Below are 21,836 nucleotides of genomic sequence, written 5' to 3' on the forward strand. Positions count from 1 at the left end.
AATTCCCTAGCGAAGTCCCAGCAGATTGGAAAACCACAAATGCAACACCTTTGTTCAAGAAAGGAGGGAGAAAGAAAGCAGGAAACTATAGGCATGCTAGCCTCACGTCTGTCATTGGGAAAATGTTCAAATCCATTATTAAAGGAGCTAATAGCGGGACATTCAGAAAACCAGACACCATCCTGCAGTGTCAACATGCTTTTGTGAAGGGAAAATAATGTTTGACAAATGTATTAGAGTTCTTCGAGGATGTAACCAGCAGAGTGGATAAAGGGAAACCAGTAAATATACTGTATTTCGACCTCCAAAGGCGTTTGATGTAATGTCACATAAAAGGTTACTGCACAATACAAGAGTTAATGATGCTGGCGGTGATGTATTAGCATGGACAGAGGATTAGCTAACTAACAGAAAATAGAGGGGCTGGAAAATGGGTCATTTTCAAGATGGCAAACTGTTAACTAGTGGACTGCCAGAGGGATCATGTTGAGGCCTCAAATATTTACAATCTATGTTCGCGGCTTGAATTAAGTGACCTAATGCATTGTATCATCAGCAAATTTGGCTACAATGATATCTGGAAAGGATGTCACGAGAGGATTGGAGAGTCTGCAAATGTGTATAGATAGATTGGGTGAATGGACAAATATTTAGCAGTTGAAGTATAATGTGGGAAAATGTGAGGTTGCCCACTTTGGCAGGAAGAATAGAAAATCAGCAAATCATTTAAATGGGGAGCGACTGCAGAATGCTGCAGTACAGGTGGTGTCCTTGTAAATGAATCACAAAAAGTCAGCAAGCAAATACAGCAAGTCATCTGGAAGACAAATGGAATGTTGACCTTTACTGCAAGGGAGATGGAGCATACAAGTTGGGAAGACCATAACACATAGGACCAGATGTGGGTCATTCAGCCTATCAAGTTTGCGCCACAATTCAATGAGATCATGACTGATATATGATAATCTTCAACTCCAATTTCTGCCTTATCCTTATAATTCTTGATTCCTGCACTGATTAAAAATCTGCCTATCTCAGCCTTGAACCTACGAAACGACCCAGCAGGGTCGGGCTGGTCCCCAACCAGGGAAGTCTTACTACAATTATATAGAGCATCAGTGGGACCATACCAAGGGTACTGTGCAGTTTTGGTCACCTTCCTTGAGGAGAACATATCTGCATTGGAAGCAGTTGATTCTGAGGGCAAGGGGGTTATGGGCCTTATAAGGAAAAGTAGAGCAGGTTGGGTCTATAAGCATTGAAGTTTAGAAGAATCAGAGGTGATCTGACTGAAACCTACAAGATTGACAGGATAGATGCTGTGAGGAGGTTTCCTCTCAATGGGGAATCAAAACAAGGGAAGACAGTTTAAAAATAAGGAGTCTCCTATCTAAGACTGAACTGAGGAAGAATTTCTTCTTGGAGGGTCTTTCTTGGAATTCACTTCCTCAGCAAGCAGTGGAGACTGGGCCATTGAATATATTCAAGGTGGAGTTGGACCGATTTCTAACTGGAGGGATTTGAGGGGTTATGCAGGGCAAACACGAAAGTGGAGTTAAAACCACAAGAAGATTATGCACGAACTTATTGAATGGCAGATCAGGTTTGATGGGCCAAATGGTCTACTCCAAGAATAAAATCACATAATTGAGGAATGTTGTGTTGCCTTTGCCATATTCTACGTCACAAATATGTCACACATTTTCAGCATCATGAGTTTTTGTAGACAATGACAATCAATATTAACAAGTTAAAATGAATGTTTCATATAATCTCACTACAAACTACAAGAGGATCAGCATTGCTATTGTACAATTGATTTCAACTGGCTCAGGATAAAGGAGATAGGAGTTAGCCATATAACCGCTTGAGACTGCTGTCATTCAATAAAATCATGGCTGGTCTTCCACCTCGACTTCACTTTTCCGCCCTATCAGCTCGATTCCTTCAGAGTCCAAAATGCTATCAATGGCATATATGAATATACTGGAGTATGAGGAGGATATGGTAGAATACTGATAATGTCATTGGGCTAGTAATCCAGAAGTCCAGAATAATGCTCTGAGGACATGGGTTGAAATCCTATCAAGGCAACTGGTGGAATTTGAATTCAATGAATAGATCTGGAATTGAAAGCTGGTCCCAGTAATGGTAACCATGCAATGATCAACTGCTGTAAAAACGCATCTGATTCGCTAATGTCCTTTAAGGAAGGAAATCTGCCATTCTTGCCTGGTCTGGCCTACAGGTGGTTCGACTTTAACACGTCCTCTTGAAATGGCTGCACAAGTCACTCAGTTTAAGTGCGACTAGGGATGGGCAACAAATACCGCCCTTGCCAGCGATGCCTGAATTTTTAAAAAAATGACTGAGCATCCACCAATAGCCCTCTGGAGTAGAGATTTCCAAAGTTTCTTAACCCTGAGTGATGAAGTATCTCTTCACCCAAGTCCTAAATGACCAACCAGTTATCCTGTGTTTTTAGCCCTTAGTTCTAGCTTCTGACCAGGGAAACAGCCTTTCAGTATCTAACCTGCCAAGAATTTCATACATTTCAATTAAATCACCATCGCTCTGAGTTCTTCTAAACTCTAGAGAAAATAAGACTATTCTATTTAACTTCTTCTCATAGGACAACCTTCACCCCAGGAATCAATTTAGTGAATAAAAGCAAAATACTGTAGATGCTGAAAATCAGAAATAAAAAAGAGAAAATGCTGGATGAACTCAGCAGGTCTGGCAGCATCTGTGAAGAGTGAAATAGAGTTAACATTGAGCCCATAGGACTCTTCTACAGAACTGAGGGAGGATGGAAATGTAATGATTCATATAGTGGGTGAGGCACGATGGGGCAGAATGGAATGTCAGGAATAGGCCAGAGCTAAGGAGAGATTGACAAAGATGTCATGGACATGAGACAAAGGGAGTGTTAATGGTGGCATTAAGAACTGAAGAAGTGTTAATGGTGATATAACTTTATATCAATTTAGTGAACCTTGATGCATGACAAAAACTGTACAGAACACTGCAGATGAGGTCTCACTAAAGCCCTGTGTAATTGCAACAAGATTTCTTTACCATTATACCCCAAGTCCCCTTCAATATACCATGGGTCTTTCTGAATTGCATACAGAAGTGGTTCTTCAGAGAAAATTTCAAAATTATGCTTCCAATATTTCCACATATAGCAAGGTCACAAAATTTGACTTCACTAGTTTGATAATATTGTGCAATAACAATGATCTGTCAAATGTACTGAAATTGTATGATTATTATGCAAGATTGCTGGAACTCATCCATGAAATAATGTGTCAATTTAAGTGTTAATATTTCAAGTGAAAGGCTATGAAATGATCTGATAATGACCTATACATATGCTGATTGTGAGGCAATGGACTAACATTAAAAAAAAAACTGGGTTAAGAGGCAAAATTCAGATTTCTGAAAAAGCAGAAGCAGGAAGGAGGCCAAGAGGAAAAAATGCTTTGGTCAAGAATATTTATATTTCCTGAGATGTAAACTGAGTTCAAATAAAGAGATGCAGAACGGCAAAACAAGTCAATCTGGATACCAATTTGATCATCACATTTCACGGTTCGACAGAGCATGCAAAAAGCAGGAGGGTGATATCAAGATGTAAATATGATGTGGAGATGCCGGTGTTGGACTGGGGTAAGCACAGTAAGAAGTCTCACAACACCAGGTTAAAGTTCAACAGGTTTATTTGGTATCACGAGCTTTTGGAGTGCTGCTTCTTCATCAGGTGGAGTAGGCTCCATTCCACCTGTTGGACTTTAACCTGGTGTTGTGAGACTTCTTAAGGTGCAAATAAAGCCCTTTCGGAACTATAAACATCATATAATCCCTACAATACAGAAGGAAGCCATTCGGCCAATCAAGGCTACACCACAACAATCCCACCCAGGCCTTAACACCACATATTTACCCTGCTAGCACCCCCCCGAACACTAACGGGCAATTTAGCATGGCCGATCAACCCAACCCACACATCTTTTTGGAGTGTGGGAGGAAACCCACGCAGATACAGGGAGAATGTGCAAACTCGACACAGTCACCCAAGGCATTGAACCCGGGTCCCTGGTGCTGTGAGGCAGCAGTGCTAGCCATTGTGCCACCGTGCCGCCCATAGCAACATAAGAACATGTTAAATTGCTCCTTAGTGTCCCAAGATGTGTAGGTTAGGGGAATTAATGGGGTTGGGTTACAGAGTAGATCAGGGAGGGGGCCTGGATAAGATCCTCTGTCAGAGAGTCGGTGTAGACTTGATGGGCCAAATGACCTCTTCTGCACTTTAGGGGCTCTATGATTCCACGATAAGAAATTGGAGCAGCAGTGGACCATTGAGGCCCTCAGCTCTGCTCCATCATTAGGTTAATTAATGATCCTCTACCTCAACTCCACTTTTCCCAAATTATCTCAGTGTGTTCTGCAAGAACAAATCAGCTAGCCCATTCTCCTGCCTTTTCCCGTAACACTAAAATTTTTCCATTCGTGATGATCCAATTTGCTTTTGAAAGCCACAATTTCAGGCAGTGCATTCCAACTCCTAGCCACTCACTCCATAGAAAATCTGTTCCTCAAGTCACTTTTGGTTCTTTTGCTAATCACCAATTGACCCTTCCATCAATGAAAATAGTTTCACCCCATCTACACTGTACAGACACTTCATGATTTTGAACGTTTCTGTCAACCTGTCCTGGTCCCTCCACGCCAACGCTACAAGTTAAGAAAGCCCACCAATGCCTCTACTTTCTTAGGAGGCGAAAGAAATTCGGTATGTCTGCTACAACTCTCACCAACTTTTACAGATGCAGCATAGAAAGCATCCTTTCCAGATGTATCACAGCCTAGGACTGTGATACATCTTGTGCTGCTCTGACCAAGACCGCAAGAAACTACAAAGGGGTGTGAACGAAGCCCAGTCCATCACTCAAAACAGCCTCCCATCCAGTGACTGTCTACACTTTCTGCCGCCTCGGATAAGCAGCCAGCATAATCAAAGACCCCACACACCAGGGACATACTCTCTTCCACTTTCTTCCATCAGGAAAAAGATACAAAAGTCTGAGGTCACTTACCAACCGACTCAAGAACAGCTTCTTCCCTGTTACCATTAGACTTTTACTACAAGATATATCTTATATTAAATTGATCTTTCTCTGCACCCTAGTTATGACTATAACCCTACATTCTGCACACACTCCTTCCCTTCTCTATGAACAATTTGCTTTATCTGTAAACCGTATAAGAAACAATACTTTTCACCAATACATGTGACAGTTATAAATCAAATTTTTTAAAAATTGACTCTCAACTTCAGATTTTCCAGTCATCAGGTACTAAAAAAGATTGGAAGATTATGGTCAGTGTCTCTGTACATTCTACCCTTACTTTCCTCAATATTCTGGGATGCATCAGATCTGGTCCTGGTAACTACAGCTAGCCTTCCTAATAAGTATTCTCTATCAATTTCAGCCCATCCAGTGTCTCAAGTAGCTCCTCTTTCACTATGACTTTGCACCTGTCCTTACTGAGAAAGGACATTCTGCTTAGTGCTCATTTGGTACCTCAACACCCCTTTTTGGTCCTTTATTGACACCAATCCTCTGTTTACTATCCTTGTACCTAAAGATGACTTTGGAGTCCTCTTTTTGTGAATAGCCACTCTCTTCCCATGCTTTCTTTCACTTCTCATTTCTTTTCTCACTTCCCTTTTAAACTTTCTATATTCAACCTAAATCTCACTTGTGTTATCAACCAGGCATGCTTCATCTTCTTCATCATACTCTATTTCTTTGTTATCCAGGGAATTCTGGCTTTGTTTGTCCTACCTGAGCCCCTTATGGAAATGTACTTCAATTGTACCCAAATCACCACTGCTGCCTCAGCGCCAGGGGCCCTGAGTTCGATTCCAGCCTTGGGTGACTGTCTGTATGGAGTTTGCACGTTCTCCCCATGTCTGCATGGAGTTCCAGGAGTTCCAGTTTCCTCCCACAGTCCAAAGATGTGTAGGTTAGGTGGATCAGCCATGATTGGGGTAGGCGATGGCCTGGTGGTATTATCACTATGCTATTAATCCAGAAATTCAGCTAATGTTCTGGACCCGGGGTCGAATCCCACCACAGCAGCTGGTGGAATTGGAATTCAATAAAAAATATCTGGAATTAAGAATCTACTGATGACCATGAAACTATTGTCAATTGTCAGAAAAACCCATCTGGTTCACTAATGACCTTTAGGGAAGGAAATCTGCCGTTCTTACCTTGTCTGGCCTACATGTGACTCCAGAACCACAGCAACGTGGTTGATTCTCAACCGTCCACCAAGAGCAACTAGGGATGGGCAATAAATGCTGGCCAGCCAGCAATGCCCATGTCCTCCAATGAATAAAAAAAAAGATAAATATGTGGGGTTACAGGGATAGAGTAAAGGTGTCCTGGGCAGGATGCTCTTTCTGAGAGTCAGTGCAGACTTCAAGGCCGAATGGCCTCTTTCTGCATTATAGGGCTTCTATAATTAACTATAATATTCTCTTAATCAATATTGCCATCTCGACTCCTTTATTGTCCTCCCTTTCTTTTCTTGTATACCTTGTATTTCGGAATGTTTAGTACCCATTCCTGGTCTTTTTTGATCCAGATTTCTCATCACCACAATAAAAGTCCTATTTAAATATCTTAGCTGCAGCTTACTAACCTTTTTTACTATGTTCCATGTGTTCACATACATGCACTGTAAACTAATTTAGTTCTTAATTTAGTTTCTTATCCTGACTTCACTTAGTACCCAATTCTTAGTCTTCTGCTATCAGTCTCTCTTAACCTTTTGTGCACTTTTCTCTAACGTTACATCCCAATTCCCATCCCTTGGTTTAAACTCTCCCCAATACTAGCAACCTGCCCCCACCACAAGGACATTGGTCATAGAGTTTTACAGCACTAAAGGACCATGTCATGTCTGCACCAGCCTTCAAGCACTATCTATTCTAATCCCATTTGGTCCTGGCTATATGGCAGCATTCAAAAATCTATTGATCACGAATATACTCCATGACTGAACATCCACAGCCATCGAGGATAAAAAATCCAAAAATTCACAATCCCCTCGAGTAGAATAATTTCCCCTTATCAGAGTCCTGAATAAATGACTCCTTATCCTAAGATTAAGATCCATTCTTCAGCCAGGGGAAACAGCCTCACAGTCCCTCAGCCCTCTAAGAGTTTTGTACAATTCAATGAGATCACCTCTCATTCTTCTAAACTAGGGAGAATATAGGCCCATTATACTTAATCCCCTCTCATAGGGGAGGCAGTGGTATAGTGGTACTGTCACTGGACCAGTAACCCAGAGACCCAGGGTGATGCTCTGGGGGTGCAGGTTCACATCTCACCATGGCAGATCATGAAATGTGAATTCAATATGACGACCAGGGAACCGTTGTCAATTGTTGTAAAAAACCCATCTGCTTCACTAATGTCCTTTAGGGAGGGAAAACTGCCATCCTTGCCTGGTCTGACCTACACGTGACTCCAGATCTGTAACAATGCGGTTGAATCTGAAATACCCCCCGCGATGGGCAATAAGTGGTGGCCAATCAGCAATGCCCACATCCCAGGAACTAGTAAAAAAAATATTCACACCAATGCGGTTGCCAGTTGAAATGGCCTAGCAAGTCACTCAGTTCAAGGCCAATTAGGGATGGCCCAGGCAGCGACACCTAATGAATAAAAATACTGCTCGACAGCACAACTGAGAAGAACTCACCGTATTCAGGAGTCGCTGCTACAGATCCACATACAATATGTATTTTTTTAAACATGGAACAAAACATGGAATTCAGATACAACAGTTTGTTAGTGACTGCAGGTTCCAAATAGAACCTTATTGCTTATGCACAATAAGGTTAAGTTAAAAGTCGATATATCCCTTACCAACTTTGCAAATGCTTACAGCAACACGGGATAGGAGAACCGGCTGCCTAACCCAAAATGTTGTAAACCACAATGTCCAAAATGGTCGATCACAAGAGCACAGCCGTGATCAGGTCAGAGTCTTCCACCATGCTTATGGAGGGATTTCCAAATAAAATAAATGGCCACACAGTTATCCCATGGAAAATCTAGATGTCAATCTCTCAAACAGGAAGTTAAATTGGTCTCCCAAACTGAAAGGCTTCAGTCACAAAGGTATTTTCACTCAATCAGAATCTCAGGAAAATCTCAGGCAAAAAGCCATTCAGTATTAGACTTCATGCTATCCATTACTTTGCGAAATTATGCAGAACATATATTGATGCAACCATATGATATATTTTAAGTACCATAGCTGGAAATCTGATGCCTTCTGTATTGCAACTAACATTAGCACCACCCAAAATCATCAACTGAATCTCAGAGTCAATGTTATTTCCTAATCTGAAACCCATGAGGGGCAAAGTAAAACTAGTTTCCTAAAGATTGATTGTGAAGCATAAATTGCAAGTTGTATTATTTAAAATAAAATGTGAAAAAAGGCTATAGTCAAAAACTGTTCCTTAAAATGGTAAGAAGTTCTTAAAGACAAAACACGTCAGCTTTACAAATGAAGGTAAAATGGTGCATATTCCAATAGAGGTGCAGATAAAGGAAAGAAATACTTACTCTTGGAGAGATTTGTTGGAACTCTCTGCACTCGCAATACCCTTGTCTATATCACATGACCACAATTCTTCAGTAGTTTGATCAGGACTCTTCATCCCACTTGACTGAAGCAAACTGTCAGAGCTCAGACTCGATGAAAGTTGGGATGATCCAGTTGTTTCCAGACTTAGTGTAGAGGATGTAAGTTTTAATTTTCCTGAGTGCTGACTGCTCTGTGCAGTCGTGGAACCGGAGTGAATTACTTCAATGATATCAGACCCGGAGGACTGAGAAGCCGAATCCCATGATCCTTTCCTCCTGCCTTCAGAAAAGTCAGGCAATGAGTGTTCTGGGAGCTCCGATGTAGAGCATAAACCTGCCAAGGCCAGGGGAGTCGTGGTCCATTCATTTAGTACAGCTGATTTATAAGAGAGTGCAAATGAAAGAGATGATAGACCTTGCAGATAGCTCAGTAAAACTTCGCTGTCCTCTGAATCTAGCAGTAAGGCCACAGGGTGATAGAAGTCACATAGGTTGTCCTTTTCACGGAACAGAGATACTAGATAACACTCCATCAGGCCATCATTCAATGCAAGCCTGACCCATGCACGACACCGTCCAACATCAGTGTTAATAAAATTCAAATGTTCCAGCTCGGTCACAACATTTCTGTAAGATTAAAAAGATATTAGCCATTTTTTAGCAAAATAAAGGAAAATGAATTGCATTGCCATATTAATAATGTAATATATTGCCGATCTGTGCTGCAGTCCGCTTATCTTTGCGCCTCCACCATTAGCCATAGATAATGAGCATCAGCTGATCTACAGTGAGGGAGCTGCCAGGCTGACCTCTTTCATTTTAAACAACTTGAAAAGCCTTATTAAAACATTTGCAGCATCTTCTTCGCACAGCACATGAATGGCAAGGCCAAATATGCAACATCTTGCGTGTAATCACGAAGCTTGCAGGGTTAAAGAGAACCACAGCACCAAGCCACATTCAGCTGACTTGCATTGGTTCCATATTCTCTCTCTCGCGTGCTTTTACTAAGGAACCTGCCCCCCCACCCCCAGTACACCCTGTGACAAGAAACGGTGGCGCAGCTGGGCCTGTAGTTTCAATGCTGGTTGGAGGCTGGGAAAGGGAAGTGTTGCGCCGCCATAAAATGTCACGTTCTCCTTGGCTTTGGAGTAGAGGTATTGCACTGAGACAGCGTTTCCAAAGGTCCATCTGGCAAGGTCTGAGCCTCCTTTCCGCTTCCCATGTAGGCTTGAGGGTGATGATTCAGAACACAAGGCTGAGGCACTCATTTATTTATTTAATGTTTGCTCCGGTACTTGGCCCCTGCATCCTGTTTTCATGAGCACTGTTTTTTTTTAAATTTCAATTTCTCCCTCTCAAAAATCAAAATCGATCTACGTTATTCTGGTCTTAACTGACAAGGAGGAACACAGTAAGTGTAAATTTCAATTTGAAGAATGAATTAAAGCCTTTGAAATGATTGGAGAGATTATATTTTTGTTCCGAAATGTTTGGGTTTTGATTCCTGAAAAACCAAGGTAATATTGGAAAAATTCGGGATTTTTAGACCAAAAGACATGGGCCCAAATCTTCTGGTCTCCAGACAGTGAGAAACTAGACAGGTGACTGAGATGTGCACTGGGATCTTGTAAGAAGTCGTGTAAGAAGTCCCACAACACGAGGTTGAAGTCCAAAAGGTTTATTTGGTAGCATGAGCTTTCGGAGCGCTGCTCCTTCATCGGGTGAATGGACTGATGAAGGAGCAGCGCTCCGAAAGCTCGTGCTACCAAATAAACCTGTTGGACTTTATTCTAGTGCTGTGAGGCTTCTTACTGTGCCCACCCCAGTCCAATGACGGCATCTCCATCTCATTGGGATCCTGTGCGAGTGCTGGTATGCTGATCGAGGTGGACATTGTCTGGGAAGTTTCAACTTCTGATGAGTAATTCCCCTGCTTCCCAGGCCCTCCATGGATGTTTCCAATCCTGAGTTAAAGTCAGAGACTTTGAACAGTTCTTATGTATTTATTGGATAGTTACCCAGGAAACAATGGGCTGATTAAAGCCTGATTTAACTCCTGGTTAACTACAGAACAGACCTCTAATCACTCACACTGACCTCCCTGACCACCCGACGTCTTCGACTTGCAACCACCGCACCCTCCAATCCACCTCGCCATTCCTACTCACTTATCTCACCCCCACCCCCATCCTACCTACTTATTCATGCACGTATTAACGGACCCATACATTCATCTACTCACTAACATTCAAAATAAACATTTAAACTTACCAGACAGCAATTAATGCCATAAAGGGGATGTGTCCTGTCTTCCCCTACTCTACTACGCTGCAACGGAACTCGCCAAGGGATGCTGCGCTCCTCTGGTGGGAGAGACTACAACTAGGGGAGGGTCGTGAATCTTTGTGAATCTCCGGAGGGCAGTTGAGGCAGGGTCAATGAATAATTTTAAGACAGAGATAGATAGGTTTCAAGATTGGGGAATATGATAATAAAGCAGAAAATGAATTGGGTCCACAAAATCGCACAAACTTACCGATGAGTGACAGCCTTGAGCAGGGTCCAAAAGACAGGCTGTGGCAAAGGGGCTCGATTTCGCCCCCATTTTCCTCCATCAGTTTTGACATGCTTTGATTTCAAGCCATGTATAAACACCGATTCTAATACACAGCACAGCACATTTGCATCACTGTCATCACTGGTTACCACATTGTCTGAGTTTACGTAACGCTTCTGTAAGCACTTCAGGGAATTTGCCAGTTTCCTCTTTATCCGCTGAGAACAAAAGCAGGTTGCCGGTTATTTAATTTTAAATTAATTAAATGTTGATTTCACAAAATCACCTACAAACAGAAAGAGCCGTCAATTCCAAATTCAGGAATTAAATTATTGATCCAGGTAGTTCACCAGCTTACCAATACTAAAAAGTATGGCCTGAAATGGAACTGCGCGATAGCAATAATTTCCCAATATCAAACCTGCACCTAAAAAAGGAGTCTTCATACTAAAGTGGAATTCAGACATGGAATATTTGCACATTCATGGGAATTTTCTCATCCTTCAGACCTGTGAAGGGTACTTCTCTGGCCATCAGTCTGCTATTTAGCACCTCTACCTATAATGATCTTGAACTCAGAAAATTCTTTATTCCATTTGTCTCCTCAACCATTGTCACAGGCCGAATCAGAATGGAGGGTTGGTGGTTGGTATCCTGTTCGACCTTGAGCTGAGTTTGCAACCCTTAATACTTTCCATCAGAAAGAGCATCTACTTCCACTCCCATAACATCACCACCCCCACCATCAGCTGCTGAATTCCTCGGCTTGGACTCCACGCTTGAATATGCCAACACTCTTCTTGGAGGTCAGCTATTTTCCACCCTTTGTAAATCTTAGCCCACTCAAAACTCTTCTGCCTCTATCCAGTAGCACTCAAGGTCATGCTTGCCAGTCACTTATAGACCGGTTAGTCTCACTTCGGTGGTTGGTAAATTGCTGGAAAAGGTCCTTAGGGATGGGATTTACGACCATTTAGAAAAATGCGGATTAATCCAGGATAGTCAGCACGGATTTCTGAAGGGCAAGTCGTGCCTCACAAATTTGATTGAATTTTTTGAGGAGGTAACTAAGTGTGTTGATGAAGGTAGGGCAGTTGAAGTCATATACATGGATTTTAGTAAGGCGTTTGATAAGGTCCCCCATGGTCGGCTTATGATGAAAGTAAGGAGGTGTGGGATAGAGGGAAAGTTGGCCGATTGGATAGGTAACTGGCTATCTGATCAAAGACAGAGGGTGGTGGTGGATGGAAAATTTTCGGACTGGAGGCAGGTTGCTAGCGGAGTGCCACAGGGATCAGTGCTTGGTCCTCTGCTCTTCGTGATTTTTATTAATGACTTAGAGGAGGGGGCTGAAGGGTGGATCAGTAAATTTGCTGATGACACCAAGATTGGTGGAGTAGTGGATGAGGTGGAGGGCTGTTGTAGGCTGCAAAGAGACATAGATAGGATGCAAAGCTGGGCTGAAAAATAGCAAATGGAGTTTAACCCTGATAAATGTGAGGTGATTCATTTTGGTAGGACTAATTTAAATGTGGATTACAGGGTCAAAGGTAGGGTTCTGAAGACTGTGGAGGAACAGAGAGATCTTGGGGTCCATATCCACAGATCTCTAAAGGTTGCCACTCAAGTGGATAGAGCTGTGAAGAAGGCCTATAGTGTGTTAGCTTTTATTAACAGGGGGTTGGAGTTTAAGAGCCGTGGGGTTATGCTGCAACTGTACAGGGCCTTGGTGTGACCACATTTGGAATATTGTGTGCAGTTCTGGTCACCTCACTATAAGAAGGATGTGGAAGCGCTGGGAAGAGTGCAGAGGAGATTTACCAGAATGCTGCCTGGTTTGGAGGGTAGTTCTTATGAGGAAAGGTTGAGGGAGCTAGGGCTGTTCTATCTGGAGCGGAGGAGGCTGAGGGGAGACTTAATAGAGGTTTATAAAATGATGAAGGGGATAGATAGAGTGAATGTTCAAAGACTATTTCCTCGGGTGGATGGAGCTATTACAAGGGGGCATAACTATAGGGTTCATGGTGGGAGATATAGGAAGGATATCAGAGGTAGGTTCTTTACGCAGAGAGTGTTTGGGGTGTGGAATGGACTGCCTGCAGTGATAGTGGAGTCAGACACTTTAGGAACATTTAAGCGGTTATTGGATAGGCACATGGAGCACACAAGGATGATAGGGAGTGGGATGGCTTAATCTTGGTTTCAGATAAAGCTCGGCACAACATCGTGGGCCGAAGGGCCTGTTCTGTGCTTTACTGTTCTATGTTCTAGTCCTGTTGACCTACATTGGAAGCATTGGGAGCCAGGTAGCCAATTTAAAATGTATCCTTATGTTTAAATCTCTTCATGGTGCCACCCCGCTCTATCACTCTAAACTTTCCTTTCTTTACAGACCACTCCAAATTAAGTTTCTTGGACTCTGGCCAAATTCTCTCTCCCTTTGCCTAACCATTGGTTGCCATGCCTTCAGTTGTCTAAACCTCACACTTGGAAATCTTCTCAAAAATGTTTTTACCTCTCCACCTTTAACATCCTTTGTAAAACCCGCATCTTTAATCAGACTTACGTACATGCGTCCAAATAGCTACTATTTTGACTAAAATGATATTTTTGCCTGATTACATCTCAGTGAACCACTTTCTACCTAAAATGTGCTAAACAGATGCAATTTGATGCTGTTCACTCTGAAATCAGTGATCAACTGATTAACTCCAAAATATGTAAATATGACCACCAAATGTCACTTGATTACAATACTTCCAAATATATTATATTTCAACTGTGCAAAAAGCAGATCTTACCTGTCTCATTTTGGTCAGTTCCTGCCTCAATAAATATTCCCTAAATCTTAACTTTATGATGATTTGCTGAATGAGATTTACTTTTTACCTCATTAACCTGAACGTTACCAATGAGAATGCAAAAGCAGAAGTACAGCCTCTATTTTACAGCTGTCAGCTGTATTCATATTTTACTTCCCCTTACCTGTTTAACTTCTCTGGGAGCAACTGCATTTTCGGATGTGTGCGTAGAAATCATTGTGTATAGGTCGGCTCACATAACACCTTTAGACAGAGGAAAGAAGAAATGTTTAGGAGCACAAAATGAATTCAGAATTAAAATAACCACCAAGCTAACCTTGGCAAGTGCACTCTGAATTTTATCTCAACCCATCAATTTCCCTTGGATGACAAACCGCTAACCTTGACTCAGGCAGCCAACAACATAGAGCAAAGGTAATCCAAGGCAGAAGTAAAAACTTTTCCTTTAAAGCCCCACCTTAGTATTGGTTGACCCAAAAAAACTATATACTATTCATTCAGCGTCAAGCTCCACAATTTACTTTAAAAAGTAACCTCTTTCCAATTCTGATATTCTGCATTTTGGAAAAATCACTTTGGGATTGGTCAAATAAAGTTTTCTGCAAGCAAGCAGAAGTCCAGGCTGCAATTCTTTGGTTATCTGAAACAACATGCTCACATTGCATAATTCTGTCATCAAGAGACTCATGATTCAAATCCATCACACCATTTACTTTGAGAAGGGTTATCACACTAACCGGAAAAATGACAAAGCTTCCGTAATGTGCATTGCCGTGGAGCTATGAGGAGACGATAAAGGCATAAAAAAGCTACAGTACAAGGTTCTGTTTATGTGCCATAGATTTACGCCGGAACTCTATCACCCTGTCCGCCACAGAATCGGAGTGGGTAGGGGTCCGACAACGGAAATGTCCATTGACCTCGGGCGGAATATCCGCTCTTGCTCAAACGAGACCGTAAAGCCCCACCCTAATGTCCAGATATACTAGAAAAACCAACAATCTTGATCTTGTGTGTGTGCCTGTCTGTCTCTGTGTGCTATTCAGAGCTTCACAAGCCACAATGACACCATTTGCCAAATATGCAAAAATATTTCTTATTCAGTTGCATGGCAGCAGAGGGAGATCTGCCTCACGCATCACAAACCAGAACTGATGAAAGGTCATTGACCCGTGACTGTTTCTCACTCCACAGATGCTACCAAACCTGCTGAATATTTCTAGGACTTTCTGCTTTCATAACAAGGTTAAGTCTGGCTCAGTTGATTGCACTTTCACCTTTGTGTCAGATGGCTGTGGATTTGAACTGCACTATGCTAATGTTCTTGTACTGTACTGAGATTGCTGTAAACAGAGATAGCATCCTGTGCATGAGTAATTGAACCAAGTTTCTGCCTCTCATTCAAATGGCACCATCCAAAATGGAGTGTGCTCATCAACATTACTTGCAATCAACTGCCACCAAAACGGAACTGGTCATTCATCCTATTACTGGGAGACATTGCTGTTGCAGAATAAGTGATATTTGCCTACTAACCCATCATTGCATCACAAAAGGCAACTGAAGCACTTTGAAACATTGAGGTATGATACCTACCAGGTTTAGAGATAGACAAGGCAAGTGGTTCCTGTCATATTGTTGGCATTATTGTGCAGAATTGTGCATCTATTTATAAATTTGGGTTTCCAGCCCATTTCCATAAAGTTCTGTACTTTTAACCAAGAGGGAGGATAAGAGGCCCTTGTTGGTCACAAAAGAGACAACTGATCCCATGGCCTGAAGAAGCACCGTCAAAATCTGGATAGAAACCATTCCAGTGCCAGACGTTTAAGCTGCAGCTTTTACCCAGTGGGCCCCATAGAGTAAATTTGACAAAATTACTTGCTCATCAATCTAAAGAGAAGAGACTCAAGGGACCAATCTACAACCAGCAAATAATATATCAAACCATACTGAAGTGAGTGCTTATACATGATTTTGCCAGGCAAAGCAAGTGGCTGAATGGTGCCTTATCAACAGATCAGATAAACTAGTTAACCTTTCCAGACTGAAAGAGTGAATGAAGGGTAGCATGATATCATGTCATCAAGGAACTTGCATTTGCCTACATGGTAGCAAATCCATTGCCACCCGGTCAAAGAAATCCACATATTTCACTTGCACTGCCTCAGATCCATGTGCCTATGAAATCTCTCCCCCTCTCCATGCAAATTCCTTATGGATCCAGGGTTACTATCATGGATAATGCCAGGATAGCACCCTAAGAAATACTTCTGCACTAGAGGTTTGAACCCATGCTGTTAGCATTATTCTGCACCAGACTATAACCATCTATCCCATTGAGATAACTAGCCCCCAAATCTGTAACAAAAATGTGAAAAATCAAATAACATAGAGTCAACACTAACTGAAGCTTAGCTCCATAGAATGGAACACGGCCATAGCTTAGTGATCTAGTACGCTCACCACAGAACCAGAGAAGGGATCTAAGTTCCACTCTGGAAACCAGAGCACAAAATCTAAATTAATACTATAGCCTAATTCTGCGGGGCACCATTGGACAGAAGTGTCATCTTTCGGATGAAATGTGAAACTATCTTCCGGGGTAAACTTAAAAACTGGTCACGGGTGACTTGCTTCCACTCCGGGGAGGTGGGTTCTGCGCTGGCTTAATAGTCCAATCCTGGAGCTGCAGACCCTGTTGCAGGCTTGGCAGGTGGTGTTTGATGAGGTGGGTGGGTGGGTGCGACGCTCTGGATTCTGCGCTGTCTTTCCGCTGCTTACACTTGGTCTCCGCATGCTCCACCTGGTGACACTCAAGGTGATTGGGCACCTTCGCAGATGCTTCTTCTCCAGATTGTGCATTCGAAGACAAGCGATTCCCACATATCGATGGGGGTGTTGCATTTACTTAGGGAGGCTTTTGGAGTGTCCTTGTAACATTTCCCCTGTCCTCCTTGTAATCTTTTGCCATTGCGGAGCTCAGAGTAGAGCACCTGTTTCGGTTGTCTTGTGTCAGCCATGAGGACAATGTGGCCCACCCAACGCAGCTGGCTAAGCATGACCAATACCTTGATATTGGGGATATTGGCTTGGTACAGCACTCTTACGTTGGAACACCTATCCTGCCTATTCTAGGGGAGGTACAAAAGATCCCATACCATTATTTCAAAGGTAGGGAAGTTAACCCATGGATTTTAGTCAATATCTATCACTCAAACAACCAACATTACAAACAGATTACCTGGGCACTAATACATTGATGTTTGTGGGAGTGTGTTGTGTGCAAATTGACTACCACATTTTCTGCATTACAACAGGACATATTCTTTAAAAAAAAAACTTGGTTGTAAAGCATCTTGGGCTGTCCTGGTGGAGTGAAAGGTGAAATATAAATCCAAGTTTTGTATTAAACATGTTGTTCAGATCAATGGACAGCTATTTTCTTTGCAGCAAACACAAACACCATATGCGGAGGGAGCATTTGAAGAAAATACTGATGCAAAATGCATTTAGTATGGCATTGACAAACAACTGACTGATCAGGATGTTTTTCAACGATTTGATACAGAGTGAACAACTTGGATTGCAGCACTGACTATAGCAGCAAGGAAGTGGTCACTGCTACAGAAACAGCCTCAACAGGAACATGCGAATGACTGAAACAGATACCTGCACCGACTGTGGTGTGCCATGTGATAATCCAGCCACAAACAATTTCATAGAACTAACTGTTTCAGTGACTGGAGGAGCAACAAGCTAAAAACAATGGGGCAGATTACATTGACAGGCCATCTAAAGGACCCCACCATTAGCCCAACTTACACCGACATCTTTCAGCTCAAATACATTTTGCCCAAGAAGATGCTATGGCACAGTGGCACTGTAGTTAGCACTTCTGCCTCACAGCGCTAAGGACCCAGATTCAATTCAGGACTTGGGTGACTGCCTGTGGGGAGTTTGCACATTCCTCCGGGTGTTCTGGTTTCCTCCCATAGTCCAAAATGTGCAGGTTAGATGGATTGGCCATGTTAAATTGCCCCTTCTTGTCCCAAGATGTGTAGGTTAGCGGGATTAGCCATGGGAAATATGTGGGGTTACAGGGATGGGGAGGGGGAGAGGAACTGGGAAAGATAGTCAAGGTGAAGACTTGATGGGCCAAATGGCCTCTTTCTGCACTGTAGGGATTCTATGATTCTATGAAGTGTGAGCTGATGGTAACACAATGAAAAAAATCAGGGCATCTGGGACTTGACTGAACAGAGCAATAGGGTTTCGGTGTAACTAGGTTTTAAGGATTGGGGAATAAATGCTGGAAAGATCGAGGAGGGGGATAACTGGATTGAGAGAAAAAAAAGAAACACGAGAAAGAGTCTGATTTAAACTTGACATTTTTAAACTCTCCTCCTCAAAATTCAAAACCTTAACAAATGCAACCCCAAACTGTAGAAGTTAATTTTCAGAACCAGCAAGGCTGACTGGTAATAACTAACAATTATCATATCGGTAAAAAAGTATTTACACAAGGAATTACTCATCTTAAATATCTGAGGTAGGATTAGCCCGTACCTATTGTACAAGGACAGCAACTTCATGATACCCAACACACACCACTGGTGAGCCCAACAGTGAAATACTGTTTCACAAAGTTAATGGTAGAATGGCACAACCCGAACAGCGAACTTCTGGATATTCGCGTTTAAACGCTAATCTTCCCCTCACCTGAAGTTAATATACCATTTACACATAATTGCAACTACCACTATTTTGACAGCCAATTCTGATTCAATGACATTTCTACATGTTGTGTAGGTAACGTACATTTACACAAAATGGCCTTATGAGTGATTATGTGTGGTCATGGTTCTTTTGAAAAGCAGCTTTTTCAGTAACCTTTTCAAAACAGCAACAAGTCAGGCAACAAAGAGTTTAAACTATGAACATTAAAAAAAACTAGAGGCCTAATTGAGAAGGCCCTTACGAACAGAAAAAAAGATTGAGGAGTTGTTATTCTTAAAAATTACCTATGTCCTTAAAGCTCACCCGCTTAGCGAATTGGGAACAAATATGTTTAAAGGATCAGGTCAAGAGACCCATTGCTCTACTGCCGTCTCACTGACTTGATTTAGAATTAAAGTGCCATAGGCCTGAACACACAAAAATAACAGGAGAAATATAGCAAAGCGCATAAAAGTTAGGGCAACGTGTGTGGGTGAACTTTGTTGACCGTTTGTTTTTTCTAACCTTCAACACTTGTCGCCACCGTTTTAAATGCAGCAAATAAGGATATATATTTTATACATTTTTATGCAAGCCAAAAAATAATTTGCCTTTTGCAAGACTAACTTCTGAATCACAGCTCATGCTCGTCTCCCTAAATTATAAAAATTATTCTCCTATATACTGATAACAAAAGAAGTCCTGTAATATTCTCCAGTGTGACTCATGATCCCGTGCTGTGATTTAACATTGCTTGATTCAATTGGCAGCAATAGAGAAATGCTTTTACTCAGGCTCACTGTGAAGTTGTCAGACACAATGGAACACAGTGGAAGGCCAGACTATTCGATCTGCCTGCACACGTGAAGCACAAACCTGGCGATGTGGAAACGCATCGCTTTTCAGCCTTTTGGCTAAGATCAAGCGTCGGCTCAAACCCAAGATGGAGTACATCATGCCTTATCTTGTCAGCTTGGATCTTGTTTGCCTCTCTTGTGGGAACCATGAATTAGATTCAATTGGAACTTGAATTTGGTTTTTGGAGCAAGCAAGGAATGGATCTGAGTTTTTCTGGGCAATTCTAAGAATTGGCTGTGTCACTTTTAAGGGTGGAGTAATTTTTTTTTCAAATGTGGAAATGCAGTCTACATCAGGTCATACACCGGTACTTCCTTCATCATCAACAGCACATCTTCAACATAAAAAGCAGAGGACTTTCATCAATAGCAGATTTTTAGGGGGTGCTGGATGAATGTTCAGCTAAATATCTTCTGATTGTACAAAATTCAAACCAACAGCCAACAAACAAGCTCTGGGATTTGTTTGAAACTCTAACACTGCTCCGTTCTCCAGGGTATTAAGCTGTTTTTAATGCTAGGAGAGGTGTTGGTGTTATTTGATCCCAACCCACGAGTCTCATGTGCTGAGTAGCAAGCGGCACCAGTTTCCAATGCACAGGGCTCTACTCAAGCTATTTTTTCTTGCTACCAACTTAAGAGGATCTCGGCATATTTACTTCTGGGGTGTAACTTGCTTTGGAGGATCTGCACGTCAGGAGCCAGTACCACTAAAGAGAATCTTCACATAATATATTAAAGGAGATAAAGCCCTCCATTAATTAAGGACACTTAACTAAGACAATTACTTGCCCAAGGCTTTGAAATAAGATCAAGCTCGTTGTTCTTGATAAAGCTCTCCAGAAACTTGTCAAAACAATTAAGAAGTTCTGAACTCATTTGTAAAACAACACCTGCCAGGTGATTTGGGTTTTATTTGGTATTTAGCAATTCTATAGCTTTATATTTTGGATTTTTGTTTGAAATCTGATTCTGCTGTCAGGATAAGATGACTGATTTTTCTGCATTTTAACATAGCGAACCCAAGTGGAAAATGGAAAAATGTCCATTACTACTGTGCAGCTAGATTATCCTGTCTTTCCACATCAGTGAAGTAGGAATGCTGTTCTGTACACTTAGACACTTTCATAGCATAAAAGTGCAGCTGACAAGCTCACACATAAAATTCCTTCCATTGGCTGCACCCCACAGCCCAACATTCATCAGCAATGGCATAGGCATGAACGAAACTGTCCTAGTAACATGAATACTATCTGTTTGGCAGTTTTAAAGTTTATTTACTAGTGTCACAAGTAGGCTTACCTTAACACTGCAATGAAGTTACTGTGGAAAATCCCCTAGTTGCAACTCTTGAGCGCCTGTTTGGGTACACGGAGGGAGAATTTAGCATGGCCAATGCACCTAACCAGCATGTCTTTTGGACTGTGGGAGGAAACAGGAGCACTCGGAGGAAACTCAGGCAGATACAAGGAGGATGTGCCCGCTCCAGACCGTGACCCAAGCTGGGAGTCGAACCCGGGTCCCTGGCGCTGTGAGGCAGCAGTGCTAACCACTGTGCCACCGTGCCATCCGTAGGTTTGTATATAAAATGAAGCCCAGTGCATATTCCTCAGTCTAATACCAGAAAAGTGACATGCAGACGTTGCTCTCCTGACACTGGATGCACAAGTATAATAGTCTCTTCAGAGTTAATTTCTACTCTACCAATAAACTATAGATGAGGCTGCAGTAACTTGACCCTGGGAGCATGACAGTGCATAGCGCCTTTAATGTAATAAAATGCCCCGTGGCATTCCACAGGAGCTTTTACAAAATTTGACACGCAGCCACACAGGGAGATATCAGGTCACATAACCAAAAGCTTGGTCAAAGAGGTAGGTTTCACAAGGAGTGTCTTAAAAGGAGGAAAGAGAATGGTAGAGTGGCAAGGAGGATTACAAGGGAATTTCAGAGTTGCCTTGGGAGCTGAAGACACAGCTACCAATGACAGAACAATATTGGTATGTAGAATAGGAAAGTCACTTATTAGTTGGAAGGTGCAAGTCTAGCTGGGGAGGGGAACAAAGGGATTTCAGAGTACAAACACATCAAATGTTGTGTCACAAGTTAGTTGACGCCATAAATAAGCAAACCAAACACTAGGTGTTATTTTTAGAGGAAGTTATGTTAAACCTATATAGAACCATGGTTAGACCAC

At 42.1% G+C, this 21,836-nt stretch overlaps 1 protein-coding gene across 3 annotated transcripts in view; it reads right to left on the minus strand.

Moving 5' to 3' along the window:
• plekhm1 (pleckstrin homology domain containing, family M (with RUN domain) member 1) overlaps nt 1-21,836 on the minus strand; it is a 50,094-nt gene that overhangs the window by 22,003 nt on the left and 6,255 nt on the right. For 2 of the 3 annotated variants that reach the window (XM_078223800.1, XM_078223799.1), the window contains exons 2-4: nt 14,227-14,306; nt 11,221-11,459; nt 8,661-9,308 (exon numbers count right to left, since the gene is read on the minus strand). In XM_078223800.1, coding sequence (XP_078079926.1) covers nt 8,661-9,308; nt 11,221-11,459; nt 14,227-14,280 — 941 coding nt within the window. In that variant the 5' untranslated portion in view covers nt 14,281-14,306. Of the gene's footprint in view, nt 1-8,660; nt 9,309-10,955; nt 11,041-11,220; nt 11,460-14,226; nt 14,307-21,836 lie in introns of those variants that run through there. The other variant, XM_078223801.1, reaches the window with a different exon arrangement.

This window comes from Mustelus asterias, chromosome 11, assembly GCF_964213995.1.
Source record: "Mustelus asterias chromosome 11, sMusAst1.hap1.1, whole genome shotgun sequence".
Classification (NCBI taxonomy): Eukaryota; Metazoa; Chordata; class Chondrichthyes; order Carcharhiniformes; family Triakidae; genus Mustelus; species Mustelus asterias.